This window comes from Mytilus galloprovincialis, chromosome 14, assembly GCF_965363235.1.
Source record: "Mytilus galloprovincialis chromosome 14, xbMytGall1.hap1.1, whole genome shotgun sequence".
NCBI classification, from domain to species: Eukaryota; Metazoa; Mollusca; class Bivalvia; order Mytilida; family Mytilidae; genus Mytilus; species Mytilus galloprovincialis.
Genome location: NC_134851.1, coordinates 23,423,007 through 23,445,429, shown reverse-complemented (window position 1 = coordinate 23,445,429; position 22,423 = coordinate 23,423,007). Strand labels below are relative to the sequence as shown.

General features: G+C 31.9%; 1 protein-coding gene across 1 annotated transcript; it reads right to left on the bottom strand.

The window, feature by feature from the left end:
- Positions 1 to 1,562: 1,562 nt before the first annotated feature.
- LOC143057980 (uncharacterized) lies at positions 1,563 to 20,091 on the bottom strand. The gene is made up of 13 exons (XM_076231436.1): positions 19,990 to 20,091; positions 14,285 to 14,363; positions 13,390 to 13,473; positions 12,883 to 12,963; positions 12,020 to 12,115; positions 10,065 to 10,121; positions 9,101 to 9,166; positions 7,755 to 7,817; positions 6,420 to 6,741; positions 5,580 to 5,759; positions 4,533 to 4,825; positions 2,938 to 3,551; positions 1,563 to 2,060 (listed from the first exon to the last, which is right to left on the bottom strand). The coding sequence occupies exons 2-13, from the start codon at positions 14,359 to 14,361 to the stop codon at positions 1,765 to 1,767; spliced, it is 2,229 nt and encodes a 742-aa protein (XP_076087551.1). The 5' UTR covers positions 14,362 to 14,363; positions 19,990 to 20,091; the 3' UTR covers positions 1,563 to 1,764.
- Positions 20,092 to 22,423: the final 2,332 nt, after the last annotated feature.

The following is a 22,423-nucleotide window of genomic DNA, read 5'->3' as shown; positions in this document are numbered from 1 at the left end:
TTACATTGTCTTATCGGGGCCTTTTATAGCTGACAATGCGGTATGGGCTTTGCTCATTGATGAAGGCCGTACGGTGACCTATAGTCGTTAATGTCTGTGCCATTTTGGTCTTTTGTGAAGAGTTGTCTCATTGGCAATCATACCACATCTTCTTTTTTATATTATCATAAATACCAGGATTAAATTTTGTATTTACGCCAGACGCGCGTTTCGTCTACAAAAGACTCATCAGGAACGGTCGAATCGAATGATGTACACCATGCGCTATATATATATATTTTTATCTCTTTATGCATGTTTGAGTCTTTTTTTGTGCTTCTCATTTTATTTGTAAATTATATTGTTCTTGCTCCTGTCGATCCGTACGGTTTGCTCTTTTTGTAGTTCACTCTTATTCCTATCTTGTTAGACATGTTAGAGGATGTATTAAATTTGAACATCGATACACCCCTATTTCCTCTAATTCTGATTAAAATAGATTGAGGATACATTATCAGTGAAACAAATCTCAGTACAAAGTCCAGCATATCCAGTATAACTATTTAGATGTTATAAGAATTCATTTTTATATCAATCTGCTAAACATTCATTGTTTAACCCTTTAAAAGGTGACACATACCAATCAAAAAATTAACACTTTCTTGTATCAAATGACTTTAATTAGTATTGTTGTGTTATCTATTCAATCTACTTTAATATACATGATTAAGTAAAATAAAAATAAAAGCAATTAGGTAAAACGTATACATGTTATATTTGTCACTTTTAAACTGTTCAATCCTTTTCAAACTTCTCTTAATAAACAATCAACATGTATGTTCTCTCATTCTTTATCGAAATATATCCATGTGTCTTTCAAAATATTAAAAAAAATGGAGTCAAAAGATACCAACGAAATATCCACAACACATAGTGGAATAGACACAGACATAGCTGTGGAAAAACACGGAAACCGACGGAAAGACACACAATAGTCATCAACATTATACTGAAAACAAATGTAACACCGAGCAACAAGACCGCAAGAAATAACTGGAGATGATTTTTTGGTAAAAAAAAGCTAGTTATGTTCCTTCTGTATATAAATACGAATATTAAAATGATTATACAAATATGTATGTGACACAGCTCAACCATGCATTATCGATGAATAATCAACACCAATATGAAAAGACTAACAGACCATTTCCAATCCAATAGACAATGCATATGCAATAATGGTATGAATGTATTTAGCCAGGGAAATTTTATCGGAATCTGACTTGACTCAGATTTTGCTTCGGAATGGTTACTATTTATCGTATTGTAAGTTATAGATCTTCTGATATTTCGATTTAAGACAATGACCAGGTGCCATACTTAAACAGATTGTATCCTACTATATAATTGCAGATAAGCCTTTATACAAGAACTTAATTTTAAATTTGATGAAATGTTTCTCAAAACGTTTATGAATAAGACAAAATTCAAATATTCAATTTATCTCCTCTATAGTCATCATGGTCATGCCTTGCACAGAAAAATTAGTTCTAATGATTCGGTACTATTTCTGATTTGTTCCTATAAGAGTACATAAAAGCAATTGAACTAAATAGTTTAAAAATGAAATCTTCACTATTATTTCGGTGCGTTGGAAATATTTTTCAGTATTTGTTATATCTGAATGCTAAACTCTTCATTTATAAAACCCAATAATGTACTCGAATGCTTGAAGAGTTGTATAACAGTTAGTGATCAGAAAGTCTTCCAATTAAATTGTTCATGTTACTTCTGTACCTTTGACAGGTCTCCTTGCTCTTCAAAGATCTGACGAATACTTTCAGATAATCCCCCTTCCTCGGCACTTTCAAGTGCGGTTGTTAACTTGTCGACTTTGTTTTTCTTTAACTGATCGAGTGCCGTTTTTAGTAATGTGAAAGCCTGTCGACTACTGGATGGAAACTTTTCACAAATTTGATCATACTGAACTTGTTTCATATCCAGATTAAGAACAGTTTCAAACATTTTGTCTGCATTAAGCAATTTTGCTATAGCCATAATGCCTTTTTCTGACAAGAAATCTGGAAAATACAAATAATTTTTATTGTATGAAGGTGAATAAACGAAAATTAAAAAAGGATAAAAACGTGATAAGGAGTACAAATGTATACAGAATTGATAAAATCATAACAAACAAAACACACTGAAAAAAAAATGAAAATTAATTGATTAAAATGATAAAAAGTCTATATAATTTACAGCGCCAGACGGACAAAATATCAAACATTTAGTTCAAGAGTATTGTAAATCAGTTATTCAAAAGGTAAAGTAAATAGGGTTTTACCAGCTATTGTTAACTCATACCACAATGTCAATACAAGATCCTGACTACCTGGTTGGTCTTGACGAGACGTTTTATAGAAATAGAAGTGGAAAAGCGATCATCAACATCATATTAAAATTTGAAATAAATTGAAATCTATATTAGTGATGTAGCCATCATCATGAATCAGCTGACCTTTAAGGAGGTTGGACACAATTTGAATTATATTTCTCTAATTGTTATGCCATTTTCATTTTTCTTGATCAATGTGATAAAAATATTTCTCCCTACTAGTGAAATATCTTATCTCAGCAAATTATATGCTGAATTTAATAATAACGTCAACTTTTCATAGTGATGTCATACGAAAAACAAAACTTTCTGCAAATCTTTGAAAAGAAGATAAAAATCATAAGAGAAACAGATTTCACAACCACAACTCGTGTATTACGAAAAAAACTCCACTCTCAGCAAAGAAATTTCAATTATTTAAGAAGCTCGGTAAGTTTTTTAAAAATAAAAGAAAACTGTCTCAAATGGAGAAATATCGTAACACACTTGTTGCAGTGATGGAAACTATATATCTTAATTTTTGTGTAAAAAAATAGAAGCAATATTTGTACTGTTTTCCATACCATCTTCACTGAATTGACGAACTGGCACAGTCGGTTGTCTGTCAATAAAACTTTTTCCTTTGGACATCCTTTGATCAGACCGTTGTGATTTTTGTCGATCAATGGGTTTTCGGGATGATGAAGCGTTTGCATATTCTTTGTTGAGTAGTGTATTATAAATTATTTCATCCAAAAATTCCTGATCCTTGGTGAGTAACAAAATACCGTATACATCTTGATCCATTTTTGGTTTAATTTCTACTACAAACCTTGTAAAATTCTCTGTCGAGTTTGGCAAAAAGGTCATATCTAATCGTTTCCTTGACGAGAAACGTGGCATACTGAAACATCCTTTAAGATTGATGGATATTTTGATTTGTGGTTTGAAGACTAAATCTTTACTTATCCAGTTTTTGAAAAGCTGGAAGCCTCTCTCTTCGCAGTTTTGACAAAACGCTTGCATCTTTGATTTTTCAATACAAGCGAGCAAAACGGTAAGCCCACGTGACGTGACCTCACTTACAAAGAATAGGATTTTGCATATGGATTGATGACCATGCATTTCCTCGATGTTCCCGGATATTTCTAGTGGACCTTTCTTTAGTTCATCTTTTCCTATGAGAGAAACGCTTGTTCTGAAGAAAAAAATATAACTAAGTTTAACATTCCAGTATTGGTTTTAATTGATTAGTTTAATAATATACCTCAGTCTAAAGTATACAGAAAATAACATCATGCAATGGTATCACTACATTTGTAGCACAGAACCGGGGCACTTCTTTCAGACATTCTTTTTAAAATTTTGCTATAACTATAAAACAGATGTGAAATGATTACCAATGACACAACTCACTACAAGAGACCAAATGACACAGAAGGTAACAACAATTGGTCTCCATAGTCTTACCTCTTATTGAAACATACATCATGTTCAGCATGACACATAAAAGACAGATGCATGTCATTATCATTTATAACTACAGCTGATAATGCAAGGGAAGTATCATATCTTGTAAGAGTATTTAATGCATGGGTTGTACACCAATAATTAGACTATATAGTGTCACCTTTCCACTGCAACAATCAAATATGCATGAAAGTATTTGTAAAATATGATAGAACTTGAGCATAAGTGTTGACTTAAGGATCAATGGTCCATTGAGTAAATGTATTAAAACTATGATTAAATGAGTTCAAAGAACTAAATTTGTAAGAACTTTTTGCGGAAAAAGAGTATGTTTACCTTCAGAAGTCGCTTCTACATTGTACCTTTAAGGTATAAAGCCTTAAGATTTGAATGTAGCAACAGCCCTACAGCTCGGAACTTATGTTTTGTCATACAATACGGACATTAGCTTTATTTTAAATTTGATGATATTTATTTTAAAAAAAGAAATATACAGATTATTTCCATCATACATACTTCCGATTCCTTGTGAGGATTTTGCTACTCCTTTTCCTATTATTCGATGATATTACTTTATCAAAGTTTGTACTAGGTTTTAGATTTTGAAAGAATGTGGCCTGAGACATCACTTTTCAACATACATTCAGGAAATACAAGCTGCTATACCGTTAATTATATAATTTCAAGGTTTATTTATGCTAGCCCTTACCCGGAAATCTTGTCCGTCTCAAAAACTGCAGTATGATTTTCATCAACCGTGACCACGTTATCTGTTAAAGTAAATTGTCCATGAGTGTTTTGCCTGAAAAGTCTGTATACATAATCTTCGTCTGACTCACTGGGTTTTCTTATATCATTCAGTGGTAGTTTGACTTGAACTTTCTGCTTCAGGTTTGTATCTCCAGTAGTATACAAACAATCAGAAATTGCCAAAATTGCTTCTCCATTTTTACCCCGTTCCTCGTACTGTCTTCGCAAAATTGCTTTATTTACAGGAATAACCTAACAAAAATGTTTTGAATGTTAAAAAAATATATAATAAAAAATTGAAAACAACACGTCCGAAGCGCTTTTCTGGATTTACCTTCACCAGGAACGATCAAAGCCAAACATTTGAATCCGAAGATGTATAAATACCAAAACCGTTGAAGAGCTATATGTCAAAAATAACTAAGGTAAATAGCCAAATTCATCTAAAGCCAACTTGCCTGAGGGAGTTGAAACCTTTCAATCGAATTTGTAGTTGCTACATTTTAAAAGATAAAATGTTAGTGTCATAACCCTTACATTAATTCTGTTTTTCATCTGCTTTATTAAAGCATGCATTTGCAATGACAGACCTTCATAATAAATGTATTTTTGTAACGGTCCAGACGATCCAGTCAGGCACCCTATGGTGCATACATATGCTCATTATTGACGCCTTTGTATTCTTTTACTTTCTATCAATCTGCCAAAAAGTCATGATCTTTTTTTATCGAGGAATAATTTTATAAATTTCATCAACTGTTTGATTCGACTGTGAATTCATTATTATTTGTTGGGTACATGTACCAGTTTTTGTGGATTTCTTTGTTACCAGGGTACCACGAATGCAAAGTCCAACACCTTACACATTTTCTTTAGGAATTAAAGCAGACTATGGTAAAATCACGAAATCAAATATTGACGAAAAATCTTCCTCAATTGATTGTAAATGATTACCACTAAAATAAATGCATCCCCAGAAACCCATATTCAAAATTATTATACATACATGTAACGTAACAGATTCCTCATTCTCAACTGCACCAGGAGGGAAGATTACTTCAACTCTGTTGTCGGTTTGCGCAACATACTTACAACCATTTGGTAAGATATTTACACGTTCCTTTAATGGTTTTGATACAATACAGAGCGCATCTAGTTTAACAGCTTGAAACGTCACTGATTTCTCCTGAATGAAAGAGATAATTATACCAAATCAGATATAGGAACATCATGTTAATCTGTGTTTCCAAATGGTGTGCTTTCTCTATAATTTGACATTCTTTGTCTACACGATAATCAACTTTAAAAAAACACACACTTGATGGCGACCAAATTGCATCAACATCTTCAGCCTCCTATATAAACAATGATATATATCAATAATCGGAAATCATTTTAACGTAGTTTAAGTAATCGACGTCACCATGTTTACTAATTTCAAATTTAAAGGGAGCATTGATTACTTCATGGAATTTTAAATTTATCTAATCAAAAATTGCATTTAAGAACATACCCGGTGATTTTACTTATTCGGTAGATAACATCTATGAAAAGGTGAAGGGATTGTGGTAAATTTTCAGAGGGAGGATTTAAACTTTACTGTTTGGAACTCTTGAATTTAGAACTCTATTGATAGCAGCAATTCCTATCAAAGAATATAATAGGAAATGCATGCCCTGGTATATCGAAACAGTAAGGAGATATATGTTGCTGAAATGTTGCAAAATAAAAATGGAAAGTTCACAATTGGAAAGCTTTTGGTTTAACATGAACTTATTTGAACGTCATTAATATGCAGCTGCATATTCTCTAAAGAACACGCTTTTGTTGAAATTCTTTAATATACCTTTAAAGTAGCATCGACCAAATTCCACTTGGGTCCAAATTTAATGTAGGCTTTCAAATGTAGAAACTGATAATTAATGTCATTTGGAAGCTTTACTCTCACATATATCTTCCCAGAACTATCTTTTGGAAAATTCCGGTTATCCTTGGGATCTTTTGGCGCGATATGGAAAAAATCTGTCTCAAACTTGTAGTTTTGTAACGCTGCATCTGGTTTATAAGACCGTTGGAAATCGTCTGATTTCCATTGAACAGCCTCGATTATATTAGAGACGTCCGAAGTTGAGTAGAGTTGAATTCCGCAACCAATATCGTAAAAAGCTCTAGAATGAAATGAATATATATTGTGATGTGTTGAAATCCAAAATGTGAAGGTACAAAATTATATTTGTAAAATATATCATCTTATTATGTTAAGTGACTGAATATTTTAAAAGGCATTAATTTCTGTATAGCATGAACACTATTGTAGATAAATCTTACCAAACTGTTAGTGGCTTTGAACTAGCTGTCAGATAACTGCGAGTTCTCTCAGATCTGTTCAATGTGTCTTTTTGTGTCGGGATGTATAAGTACCGGGCCACGTCCACTTGTATTTTTGTCCATCTGATGAGTTAAGCCTTTTTCTACTGATTTTTATAGTTTGTTCTTATGGTGTACTGTTATACCACTGTCCCAGGTTAGGGGAAGGGCTGGGATCCCTCTAACATGTTTAACCCCGCCACATTATTTATGTATGTGTCTTTCCCAAGTCAGGAGCCTGTAATTCAGTGGTTGTCGTTTGTTTATGTGCTACATATTTGTTTTTCGTTCATTTTTTTACACAAATAAGGCCGTTAGTTTTCTCGTTTGAATTGTTTTACATTGTCTTATCGGGGCCGTTTATGGCTGACTATGCGGTATGGGCTTTGCTCATTGTTGAAGGCCGTTTGGTGACCTATAGTTGTTAATGTCTGAGTCATTTTGGTATTTGTGAATAGTTGTCTCATTGGCAATCATACCACATCTTCTTTTTTATATGTACAAATCTCAAAGGAAAGTTGGAATATAAATTCATATGAAAACAAGAATATGTTACATAAGTCAGAAATTCCATCTCACAACAGTCTTACTTAAAACGCCTCCTAAAAAGTGAAAGCTTTCATTAAGATATTAAAACTTGGAACTCTATGGCATAAAGAATAACATTGAATCTAGTTGAAAAGACAATTGTCCCTGTGGTGAAGGGTGTTTTACTTAAATTAAGAGGTTAATAATTTTAAAAAAGGTATTAGTAGCTTTATGATTTCGTTTTTAACATACGGATGTTGTTTAAAAAGAAAGAGTCTATACATACCCAGGAAGTGGCGGAATCTCAGTACGTTTTTCCTCTGCTTTCTGCTTGTCAATATAGGTTGACCTTTGAATGAAAATTATAAATGATTAATTTACTTTTTTTTTGTAATATACACCAAGATTTTCATCTTGTGCAGAAACATTGTACAGTAAATGTTATCAAGGTAGATTCATGGTATACCGCCATCTTGGATTGTACAATCACAGTACAAAATCGGTCTAGTTATTTGCCCAAATCAGCAAATTTGGAAACAGATTTGCAATTTAATGGTTAGACTGTTTATTTATATGAAAAAAAACTTGCTAATTTATTGTATTATTCAAAATATTTTAACAAATATCAACCTTTTTGGTTTTTAAAATCATTTTTTTCAAATGAGCCATTTAAGGGGAGATAACTCTTTTAGCACACAATTTATACTGGGCTAATAGGGAAATTTCTTATTTTTACTTGTGGCAAGAAAACAAGTTCGGTGACACCATGTTTTCTTTTTATTTTCTTAAAGCATTTTATAAAACCTATCTTCTCACAATTTATTTCAAAATTCTATCTCATAGAATTTTTTTTATGCACTGTTATGTGTTTTTTCATGAACAAACTAACCAAATTTAGGCAATTTTCAACGACTCATAGCTTGAAAAATAGCACGGTGACCCATACTTTTTATTATATTTTTGAAAAAAGCATAGGAAAATCTTCATTTTGTCAAATTATAAGAAAATTCTGTCTCAAAAAACATTTACTTATGATCTACCTTAAGCAAAATGAAACTAAGATATATATAAACTAGATAGCATGGTTTGTCTCTTAATATGTAATTTACTGATGGTTTTGTGTGTACACAAAATTTTCATATGTAAAAATAGATTGATTGATTGATTGATTGATTGGTCGGTTGAGGTTTAAGGCCAATTTAGTACTGCTGTTCTATTTCATGGCGGTAAAGATCTATTGGTGGAGAGAACCACGGATCTTTGGTAGGGAAACTAACAATCATTTGGAGTAGTTGGCACCTGCCATGTTCGCTTTTCGAACTTACGACCTTAAAATAGTGATGCAGTAGATCGACTGCATAGACCACTTGGCCACATTTGTAAAGTTATAAACAAATGTTTTGAAAACTTATGGGAATTCCTTTTTAAAATAGTTCGATGAAATATTACATTTGGAGTTGAGAAAATTCAACGACATCTTCTGTGAATTTTTTTTCAATATTTTAAAGTATAACCGCATGCATTAAACTGCTGATGAGTTATAGTACTAGTTTTAGAAAAGTTGTATGTTTCGGATACATTATGTAACTAGACATTAGTGTAAAGCATACCAACTGACATATTTAAACATACTCAATAATATCTGGTGGTCTTCCATTGTCTATCTTCTGCGTTGGCATCGATGTCTGTGTTGTAGGCCTAATATAAGAATTGACCGATAAGAGTTATTGAATATGGTTACCTGCATTGTACATTCAATTCTCTTAAATACAGATTAATGATTGCATGAGGGGCCTGACTTAATACGTGTTATCACATACTCATCATTACATTATGTTTAATTATATTGACCAATTCAATCTGACATGATGTTAAAAGATTAACGTGTGCATTCATCGAAGAATCTTACTTAGAAGCAAAGGCAAATATGATTTACAAAAACAAATTTAAATAAAATATGGTCCATACAGTTATTTGTATTTTTTTATGTAAAAGGTGCCAATATTTTAATATCAAAAGTATAGATAATCATTTTCCTCCGAATTGACATTACTTATATCTCAAAATCAAGCACTTATTGGTTTCATCTATTTATTTAATATACCATCAATTTAAAGTTGTCTATTAAAAAGCCAACTATTTTAGAACGGGCAGCCAACGCCCATACCATACCGTCATGCATATCAGAATGTAAAGTTATTTATGTATAGAGGAGATTAACCGTTTAAAGAATTCATTTCTACAGTGGCTTCCATGATTTTTATTGTTTTGTCTGGTTTCCAGATTATAAGATTTGATACATGTAGCATTGCTCATAACTATTCAAAGCAGTCAAAGCGGATTTGTTATCACATAAGCAACACGACGGGTGCCACATGTGGAGCAGGATCTGCTTACCCTTCCGGAGCACCTCAGATCATCCCTATATTTGGTGGGGTTCGTGTTGCTTATTCTTAAGTTTTATATGTTGTGTCATATGTACTATTGTTTGGCTGTTTGTCTTTTTTTCATTTTTAGCCATGGCGTTGTCAGTTCATTTTCGATTTATGAGTTTGACTGTCCCTCTGGTATCTTTCGTCCCTCTTTTATTACATACCTGAAGGTTTCCAAGCAGCTTTCTCCGTCTAGTACATCTCTGACTGCGTCCGGATCTCTACATTCATTTTGTATAGAAGGAAAACATCAATACAAAACTATTAACAAAAAATAAGAAGCTTTTTTAAATGTTTCATAATTGTGGAAGGAACTTTGGACGCTTCAGAAGTACTATATATAATTTTTGGGAAAGTGTCCAGCTGCGAGGATTGTTTTGTAAGTTTGGTTTAGTCTGTTAGTTCTTTTCATTTGGTTACTTTTGTTATTATTATTTATTTTTTTTACTACTTCATTTAATCCGTGGTTTCCTCTATTTTTACCAAACCCGTTTTAATGTAAATATTTCACTAGTAGATTTCTCATCTTTCTTGGGCATTCTCGGGGGGGGGGGGGGGGTTGGAGGGGAAAGTGTTATCTTTTAATCTCTGAACATATGATTAAATTTCATTAACGGTTTTCAAATGTGCCATGCTTACAATTTTATACGTCAGACGCGTGTTTCATCTACATAAGCTCGTCAGTGAGTTATAGTTATAAAGCCAATCAAATACAAAGTTGAACAGCATTGAGGGTCCAAATTTCAAACAAGAACTATCTTTAAAAAAGATATCCGACGTATTTAAATTTGAGTATATGTTTAAAACTATCATTTCGATAACATTCAGAAGCACAAACATATCATTTAAATAACGTTTTCTCTGTTTGTGTTCAGTATTCTCGGTCCTCGTATCTTTCTGTTTACATTCACCAAAACCCCGCGGAAATCTCACATGCGTAGGTGCGTTCTAAAAGTCATGTAAGTTAGTACAACAAAGTTTACATTACAAATTATATAATTGTCCCAAATAAACAGCTGTCACGGATGCAAAGAGCTGGAGAAACAATTATTTTAATAAAGATATAACTCTTTGAAAGATCTAGTTCAAATATTTATAGTTTTTCACTTGCTTTCCATCACGATATAATTAACGAGACGTTTTTTCAAACACAACCAAATCACCCACCATGACAGCATTTTGTCCAATCACAGAAAGGATTTTCGAGCATGCGTATTCTGTTGCCATAGTGAAGCGTTCTTAAGTTCAAAGTGTACAAACCGAAACTAATACCGACTACGTCGGAAAAAAGTATACCAAATACGGTTAACGTAATCATGGGATAAAATTTCCTAATCGTTCATCTAACTATTGTTTCAGAAAAAAGAAGAAAGTTTGATACCATTAAAACGTTCAATCTCGCTGCAAATGTTTGCACCTGTTCTAAGTCAGGAATCTGATGTACAGTAGTTGTCGTTTCTTTATGTTATTTATACGTGTTTCTCGTTTCTCGTTTTTTATACAGACTAGACCGTTGGTTTTCCCGTTTGAATGTTTTTACAGTGGTAATTTTAGGGCCCTTTATAGCTTGTTGTTCGGTGTGAGCAAAGGCTCCGTGTTGAAGGCCGTACATTGACCTATAATGATTTACTTTTATAAATTGTTATTTGGATGGAGAGTTGTCTCATTAACACTCATACCAAATCTTCCTATATCTATGTAGAGGTTTGTTGATATTTTAAAGTTATAGAGTACTGTCGCAAATATAAAATGCGGGACACAATTAATGCAGTAGTAGAGTGCTGGTAGTCGGTCTTTTTTTATAAATATTTTTCTTTCACTTCAAGTTATGATCGGTGAAGTAAGCTGTTTTGGGTGAAGTCCATCACAAACAGGCTCTATTAAAATAAGAGTATCATTGATTGAGTCTTAATATTAATCTGTCGTATTGTAGTCTCATTTTCTAAGCCACGGAGACAACGCATTACATTTCTGTTACACTTCTATAACTCCTGCATCTCAATAGTTTCAATGATGTGAATATAAGGAATCAGTCTAATCCTTTCGTTACACCGCCATCAGTCATAGACAACTTGACTTTTAAACACCAAGTAATAGTTGATATTATTTTAAAACGTACGTGCTGTCAGACTTTTTTCTTTTCTGTAGTATCGTATTCAGGGTTTCTGTCAATCTGCCCACCATCATCTTGAAATCAAAGTCTGATTTAGCGTGTCTGAAGATGACAAAAAAAATAATATCTATAAGAAATTATGTAAAATGATTATATTACCGAATTTCAAAGCCTTATTCCGGGGCACCTGATATCAACTTCGGTTTTGTTCGTATTATTCAGTCTTTAGTTGTGCTTTTTATAATGTTGTTTTTTTTCTTTTGATCGTTTTCCGTTGTTTGTTACGGCATTTACAGATTGTTTTCTAGTAATGATTTTGAAAATCCCTTCGGTATATTTGGTTCCTCTTTTAACAACTTGAATTACAGTTTAATCTTCTTTTAACAGCAATTTAAAACCAAATGTAAACAGGTATGCGCAAAAGTTTAAGACAAGTTTTACTTTCCCTGTAAAATGTTTTAAGCAAGCGTTTGTTTCCTTAATTTAGTTAGTATTCAATCTAGCACATTTAGTTAAAGACGATGATTTACATTGGACGTTGATAAATATTTTGAAAGGTTAGATTCCACGCTCTTCCAATCCGTAAATAAAGAAAACTTCCCTTTAAAATTCTGATTAATTTTTTTTTTGTGGTTTTTAATTTCTCCAAAATAAACAAAATGGTCACATTTAGTGCCTTCAATTATTCATTTTGTTAATTCTAAAACCCTCCAAAAAACGTAAATGATTCACGAGCGTACGAAAAGTATAAATACATCAAGTGTTTATGTTTGCATTCGGAAGTATACAGTACTACATTGTTGCGGATTTTAATTTTTTATTACAACAACCAAAGCAAAACAATGTAAACCACTACTTACATGACTTACCTGTTTTCTGATAGAAATCGTAGATTCTGCTTCAATCGCTGAATAATTCCCAAAGTTTCTTTGTCATACTCAATGACATCCCTAAATACAAATAATAATAAATCTGAATATTTTGAAATTTTTGGTTCGATTCACTATTATAAATACTGTACATATATTTCGCGTCAGGTGACTTGGTTCATCTATCGTTGTAATTCCAGGGTATACGGTCGGTAAAATAGTTTATCCATTGAACGCGACGTGTATCGGAAGCATTACCAAAATAACTATGTGATAACTTTTGAAGATTTTAAAGAAAGATGGACTCACTAATACAATGTTATAATTTTTAATGTGCAAATTTTAAACAGAACTGTAAAGAAATATTGACGAAAACTGAAATAAGTCTGAGATTTTCTGAACTTATAAAAATATGTCTGTTAGAATGGGGAAGGGAGCAAAAGTTTAGCCATAAACAGGACAGTTTTGTCTGTCGCCAATCGACACAAAAACACAGTATAAACATACCTATCTGAAAGTATATTAAGGTATGTCTCAACGTTCGTTATACTTTCATTCAAAAATAGTTCTTCTGTTGAAGGCGCATCATTTCTAAAATAAAACAATCAGTGTGTTATAAATGCAAGTCTCAGTTTGATCTCCGATTGTTGAACAATGTAAAGATAAAACAGATGATAATGGATAAATTATTAATGAGGTGTCATAAGTAAAATAAGGTATTTGTTTACCACAGTTTAAAACTAGTTCAAAATCATTTAACGAAATGAATGCCATTAGTCCTGGGACACAGATCTATTGACAAGATAGGTTAATAACGGTTTTATGAAGTGATTTTTTTTTCTGAACGAGACTCAACTAATCACAGTGTCACTGACTAGTATGAAATAACATTTGAAAACCTTATTACATCTGGTAGAAATTTTCTGATAATATCTACCCGGTCCTTATTAATTGATGTTTAATGCTACTTTCACCACTATTTGTATTGTTGAGAAGCCGGAGTGCTAGGAGAAAACCACTGACCTTCTGTAGAAAAACTGACAATTCTGTTCATTTGAGATTAAAGTCAAGCACACCTGCCATATACAGGATTTGAACATATAACCTTAGTGTTAACATTTCGTGCTTACTTAGAAAACACAGCCACCGAAGCTGCATTTCTTTTTGTTATACATTGTACTACATTGTAGTATCTAAAATGTAAAATATGCTTTTTCTGGAATTGTTTGTAGATTTTGCACGCCTTTTTAAACACTTTCAGAGTCGTCATTGTGCAGGGTAATTAACAAATAAGTTATGTTCTGTGAGTACAACATCTGAACGACGAAAAAAATCTGACAACGCCATGACCAAAAACAGATAAAGAGTTATATTCGTTGTTCTACGAATTAGGGGTACCTACTTTTTAAGGACACTCTCCCTCATTTCTGCCAATTTTTGAATCATCTGGTCAGTCTGTGCTCTATTTAAAACGTCCATTGCTAGAAATAAATAAAGAAACTCATCATAGATACCATGATTAAAATTTTGTATGTGCATCAGACGTGCGTTATGTCTACAAAAGACTCATCAGTGACGCTCGAACCTAAAAAAATTACAAAGGTCAAATAATGTTCGAAGTTGAAGAGCATTGAGAACCAAAAGTTCCTGAAGGTTTTGCCAGCTACAGGTTACAGCTAAGTTAATTTATTCTTTGTGTAAAAAAGCCTTGATATTTCAAAAATTCCAGTTTTTATAAACAGTTAAGGAGTTTTGGGTGGATGGCAGCTGATGGTTCCGTTTCTATCTCAAAAACCTTAAAAGAACATTTAAAGAAAAAAACATATTGCATACCAACCCCTCATTTGTTTCACATGTACTGAGTCTCCTTGTGGGTCTTTTTTTTTAGTAATTATTGATTAGGATATCAAATATTTCATGATAATCTAGAACTGTAGTTTGGATTATTTGATTTTCATGTTTAAAAAAAATATTGATGATTATGTTATTATAATGGCAAACAATTTTTTGGACACCCCATGATGGGCCTCTGTACTCCTTATAACAACTTTGTATTTTTGAATTCACGTACAAACTTCATGTAGCACCAACTGAACTTTATGTCCATCAACTCGCCATTGTTAACTGCGTGCCTTCATTTTGAACACTATTGGTTTATTGTTGGTTGATCAACATCCATTTGCAAATATTGCATGCATGTTTTGGACAATAACAGATAAATAATAATCTAATAGGTAGATATTGAAAATGAGGCCGTCTGGGAAGGTGGTCGGAAAATTCAGACTGCCTCAAGAAAATGAGGAGAAAGTGGATAGGGACAGCAATTTGGCCTTAAAATTACCACCTTCGGACCCCTCAATGAGTTGTCGCAAGGGTTCTTAATGTGCAGAGAGCATCATATACTCTTTCTACATGAGCCATCGGATTTAACAGCGCCATTTAGATTGGACGTGGTTGCGTACTCGATTCATCCCGAACAAACAAATGAACGTCCCACTTTAGCAAGGGTTTTACTGTCGATCAGAAGGAGTAAAGGCAACAGTAGTATACCGCTGTTCAAACTCATAAACCCATGGACAAAAAACAAAAACGGGGTAACAAACTAAAACTGAGGGAAATGCATAAATATAAGAGAAGAACAACGACACAACACTACAATGTAACTAACACACACAGAAACGGACCAAGCATCAGACAAAATCCCACGAGAATAACAAATATAACATCAAAACCAAATACATGAATTTGGGATAGACAAGTACCGTGATACGTCTTATCGCAATGTCAATTTACACTAATACTAGTCCTAATACTGCTTTACAAAATTTAGAATGAAACTTCTCAAAGGGATATTTTTCTGCTAATGCAAGAGTATCACAAAATGTATTATTTACTGCAGCGCTATTAGATGTCCTAAAAGCTGACTGAAAATTATCCATAAACCAAATTTCAGAGTTGTATGTCATAATAGGTCTTATAAGAGTATCAAATAATTTACATGACAAATTAGTGGGAACAAAATTAAAATTGGACATACATTTTTTTTAATAAAAATAAAACTTTAATGCCTTTTTTAGACAGCTCTTCAGTAGTTTTTGTAAAATTTCCCCTATAGTTAATAATATTCCCTAGAAATTTAAAGTCCTTAACTTCAGGCAAAAATTTATTATTGAACAAGAGGGGTGGGGATTGTATAAATATTCTGAAAAACTAGAATTTTAGTCTTGTTTGTATTAACACTCAACTGCCATTTAGTGCAATATTTATTTAGTTTATCTAAAGGAGACCTGTAGTTACGATATTTCTATTCTCCAGTCACCCTTACAACCAGAAGTGAGTTTATAATAAAGTTTTTCGCAATGTCTACAGATTATAAGCCCGTGACTGACAGGTAAATATTTGTGTAATTTAAGGTGGTACCCAACACTTTCACTAAAATTAATTTGGCTCGTTTAATTTTCATAAAATTTTGTCAAACTAAATACATTAACAAAAATATGAACATTTAAAAAATTTCGAACCAACCGTTTTGTCAGAAAAATTACACTGGTGAACAAAACCAATTTTGATCATTGAGAAGCTTAACATTCCTTTTACAACACAACGTAATTAAAACGTTAAGCTGACTTTACAGAGTTATCTCCCTGTAGTGTTAGGTACCATCTTAAGGGAAATATCATCCAGAATGTTATCATCGGAACGAATCTAGAAAAGTCTTCAACAAATATTGAAAAATTTATGTTGAGTAAGAACTAATTGATGTTATGAGTTAGGTGTTATGTTAATGACTAGCTTTTACAAATAGGTGACATGTTTTTTATTTGAATTGTTTCATCTAAGCATGGAAGTAATATTACTTCCATGATCTAAGTAATACTTGGGGAATTAATTCAGAATTATTAGTGTAAATTTGCTTCTTTTTAGTATTGTGACACCAATTTCTAGTTTTATATTCTAGATTCACATTATAAGAACAATTTTTTCATTTTTTATTTAAAATTCTACAGGTAATTTCCTTTAATTTATTTCACAATTTTGAAAGAAAAAGGCTATGTGTTATCATATATCATTTCTTACAAAACCAAAACGTTTTGCAAGACTATGCACCTGTAGCTTGAAAAACATAAACAAAATCCGTGACTCATACGTTTTATCATATTTTTGCTAAACACTTCATTTTATCAGAATATTAAGAATAGCCTTTGAATCAAATCCCCATCTACCGTAAATCAAATTTTGTAAAGATTTCTTGGCAGATATAATTATGACGATGACCTAATTAATTCTTCCATTTAAAATTAGAACAAGGTTGTTAACTTCCTTGACAATAAAGTTGGACTTTGATCTTGGAAAATATCGTTTGACAAAATAAGATATTTATATTAAATAGACAGTGATGACCATCTGATATTACGTTTTGTATTAAAGGCCATGCCATTGTAAATTAATATGTTTTATGACTGCCAAGTTTAGACACTTCATAATTGTTCTTGTTGTTATGTTATGAAAATCCTTTATCAATTAAAGTACTTTAAAAATATTATTCAATAATTATAACTGGAATTTATTCAAACTTTATATCAATCGTATACAATAAGATTCTTGATCAGAGTTATGTTTGTAAACATTTGTAAAATTTATTAAAAATTAAATCATCGAATTGACTAATTCTGTTTTATGCAATTTGTAGAAAAACGATATCATTGAGATGCATATGACAAGAGTATGAAAAACTACTGGTTCGGTAGAAATAGTTATTTTTTTAAAAGAAAACAGGTGGGAAAGTTTGCGTGTCTAATGATCTGGGTTATTTTAGTGAAACTACGTTAGGTATGATTGTACTCACTCTGTATTTCAGATAGTAATTAAATTATTTGATTTTTTTGTCAAAATGGCAGGAGAATTGGTTGCTCTTTCATTAGAACAACATTTTAGGAAATCCAGACTCAAAACAGTGAAGTGAAACATTTGAAGCAGATAAAAGCAGTTTGTTTTCAAATGAATGGTTGTTGTTTGTTTGCTTTCAGTAGCAAATAGTTAATGCATTTTTAAGACAAAAAAAGTTGTATTCGCCATTTATGGGCATAATGTTTTCTGGTCTGTGCGTCCGTCTGTTCGTTCGTCCGTCCGTTCGTCCTTCCGTTCGTCCGTCTGTCCCGCTTCAGGTTAAACTTTTTGGTCGAGGTAGTATTTGATGAAGTTGAATTCCAATCAACTTGAAATGTAGTACACATGTTACCTAATTCAATTCAATATTTTATTTAAGTCTCATCTCTCAATAATATATAATACAACATTACATTAAATGTAAAAATATATAAATATAAAAAGAGAGCCATTCTGTACAGAATTACAAGAGACTATAACATTAAAAATTATATAAAGAATGCATCTATTATAAAACATATTGACATTAACATTATTTACAGTATAAAACATTTCTACGTCTATTTAAAATAAGATTACAGGCTTTGGCACAGCTACGAATCATATTAGTATCTGTAAATAAAAACACTTATTTCTGTTTATCATCATAAGACATAAAATCACTATTAAAATGTGTTGCTTCATCAAATATTTTTTTTCTAAAATCATCATACAAAGGACACGATAAAATAACATGGGCTTCATCTTCTAAAATATTCATACAATTATCACAGACTCGATCTTTAAAATTAATTTTTCAAATCTCCCCGTTTCTATTCTTAGTGGTGCTACACCACATCGAAATTTGGCAAAAGAACTCCTTTGCGAAAATGGCATTGGAATTTTACCTATGATATGATCTTTCTAATTTAAATGCCAAATTAGAGTTTTTATCCCAATTTCACGGTCTACTGAACATAAAAAGTGATAGTGCGGATGCGGCATCCGTGTACAAGGGACACATTCTTGTTTATAATTTATATGGGTTATATCTGCAGTTGGTTAATCTCGAAATGTACTTTGAATCTTTTTCAAACATAAGAATCGAAGATGTCTATGTGAGACGTGCTAGTTCATTGCGAACTTCAATGTTGTTTAATGTAAAGTGTTTAATCAGAAAATGTAATGAAAGTGCTAAATATGCTATGATCCAGGTTTCTCCAAATGTGGTTGAAATGCATAAACCAGATTTTTCGCCTATGAATGTATTTGTCAGAATCAGTAAAAATATTGTGTAACAGTTCTATCATCCAAACATTTTAAGAAATAACACTTAATTGTCGAGTTCTGTGCTTGAATAAATTTGGAAAAATTCAGTAAAACTTTTTTTTAATTATTGCAACTCTTATATTGCAAGATTAAACGTTCAGTAATTATCATTAAAAAACTGCTCTGTTGTTTGAAGCTTTCAATTGGTTTTTTTTTATAAAACAATCTGTCTTGAGTCAGGAGCCTCTAATACAGTGGTTGCGGTTTGTAGATGTGTTGTTAAATGTTTGTCTTTTGTTCATTTTTTTTTTCCATACATTAGGCCTTTAGTTTTCTCGTTTAAATTGTTTTACATTTGTCATTTCGGGGCCTCCTTTCATAGCTGACTATGCGGTATGGGTTTTGTTCATTGTTGAAGGCCGTACGGTGACCAGCTGTTAATGTCTATGTCAATTGGTCTCCTGTGAATAGATGTCTAATTGGCATTCGCACCACATCTTCTTTTTATATAAAATAATGCCAGGCACTTATGCCTTTCGATTTTTCCAGGCATTTTATAAAATCCCTAGAAGATTACGTTGCTGTGTAAAATGCCTGAATTTTGAAGGCATTTTTAAACGTTGTAATGCATTTTACAAAGTGTCTAGATTTAGAATATGCATGTCATATAATATATATAAAAATATAGAACTATTGAACAAGGATAATTTACTACTGTTGCCTATATTCCTTGAAATACAATATTTGTTGAAGAAAGAGTTTAAGACTTGTGGCTTTTGTTATAAAGTTTTTTTCTTCTTAACTACAATAGTATGATCTTGCTTAAGAAACAGTTTGTATTTTCAGTTCGAATTCATATTTCACATTTTATTATACAAATAGATCAGATTTGTAAAAAAATTGCAATAGATGAAACCGTATAAAAGCATATAAATATCTAAAAAAAAAACATATCATATTAGGTTACTTTACCTGTTTTTCCTTGATGCTGAATCTTTGATAATTCGGGCTTTCTGATCAAAAATTGACTGTGCGCCTTGTTTGATTCATTGTAACTAGTAATTAGTTATGTTGCTTGTATGATTAAATGATATAGTAATGATCGAGATAAATTAACCATAAGATTCGAGGAAATAGGCTATTTACGGATGTTTATATAGGTTATATCTGTTTAAAAACACCATACGTGTAGTATATTTATCATATACATCAAGATTATTATAATAACCTCTTGTTGGAAAAAAAAAGGTCAGATTTAAAGTAGTGTATGAATCCAACAATAGTATCATTATTCAATATTAGGAACTTTAAACAACTATCATACAAGTAGGAGATTTAGTCTAGCTATTAAACCAGTTTTGACCCACCATTTTCGTCGCAAAAATGCATGTACCAAGTCAGGAATGTGACGGATGTTTTTCACTCATTCTTTTGTTTTATAACGTTTGAGGTCATCAGTTTGTTTTCATGGATTTCCTTAGTTTTAAAGCCTTGGGTTCAGTTTTTTTGCTATACTATTGAAATTTTATTTAGAAATTAATGGTTCTTCACTCGATCAAAAAGTATATCTGACGAGTGTTATTGTTATATAAGTTTATGATTTTGAAAGAAATACTAAATGAACAAGTTAAACATGTTGAGGATTACTGATATTCCTTTTCATGATTTGAGAAATTATAGTTCGCGAATTTTTCTTCATGTTTTACGGTTTAAGGCTATTATTCAAACTGTGCATTGCTTTTTTAATTTCTGATATTTACTCAATCTTTCAAACTTCCATACGCGTAAAACATCAAGTAAAATAGATTGACACAAACATTAACAACTATAGGTCACCGTACGGCCTTCACAACGACTAAAACCCATACCGCATAGTTAACTGTAAAAGGCATGAAGTTAAAAATGTGAAACAATTCAAACGAGAAAACAAACACAATTCATCAATACCTAAGGAAAGAAACCCCAGTTTGTACCATCCATTTAGATATATACATCGGATAAAAACAAAATAATTTATCTTGAAAAAAACTAAATCAAAACTTTAACAAACATTAGGCTGAAGAGCCTGTGTTGTTCACCTGCATGTTCAACAATGGACTTTTTTTAATCATCATTAAACCTTTACTGACAATCTCAGCCATTTTGATATTCTTATAGATCCTATTCAGGTAATAATTTTTCCTTTTCAAAATTTGTATTCATCTACTATGGTTTTCGAGGTAATAAGCAAATTTTAAACATTTTAAAAAGATTTTGAAATTATCATGTAAGGGCAATAACGAGTCGATAGAAGATTTTGGCTTTTTTGACTAATTGTAAATTTTATTTTGGCTAGTTGTAAATTTTATTTTGGCTGATCTGTTTCTATCTGCCTGTTACAGTTTTCAAGGTAATATGAAACCAGTGGCAATAACATCAATAGGTAATCGAATAACGATTTCGGTCATGTCTGACCAATTTGTAGACATTGTCTGGTTGGTAAACTTCGCTTCTTAAAGAGAAAAAAGTATTCCCTTGAATTTAAAGCATAATTTGTTTTTTTATTTGGTTTTACTATATAGAATAATTTGGAAACTTGTGGTAACATGGTTACTAAAACTTGAACAAAGAAAAAAATAAAAGGGTGCAATATTGATTGGTTAACTTCCAGTGATGTAAATTGTCTTATATACAATGAAATGTTATGTGGAATTTTGCCAGACTCTGTAGTACTTGACAGGAATAACTTTCCTCAATTATTTTTTTTAAGTGCATATTTAACAAAGTTTAGTAGGGGAAAACAAAAGTGGTAGTACTTGTTATGTACAAAGATCTACAAATGGTAACGTAAACAAGCATTTTCACTAGCATGTGCTTGGAAAGAGATCAAAGGTTTAACATCAATTGGAGAGGGGATTGCCACTTTGTATCTTAGTGGAAGAAAAAGAAACAGCTGAAAACTTGATAACATCAAAGAAGCCGAGAAAATTACATTGAAGGTATAGAACCACTAATTCAGGCCCGGCCAGAAAGCACATACCAGAAAGTAGTACATATTTAACCGACAAAATAGTTCCTACGCATGGACATAACTTTCAAAATATTTAGAATATTTTATTAATTTTGGTATCAAATGAAAGCTGCATGACTGGTGAGCAATACAGAACAATTTTTTACTGATAAATTTGAATAATAAAAAAATGGCATGAAATTTAAAAGGGACGGTACATTTTGCCTTTTTGTCAGATCGGAAGTACCTGTTTTGGTACATCCGAAGTTCCGGGAACCAGTTCTTTCTTATAAGCTTAAGAACAACTTCGGATGTACCAAAATAGGTACTTCCGAAGTTCCGGGAACCAGTTCTTTCTTATATGCCATGTAAGGTATGTTGATTTTTCAGTACAGGACACCAGAAGGTGTTGCTTTG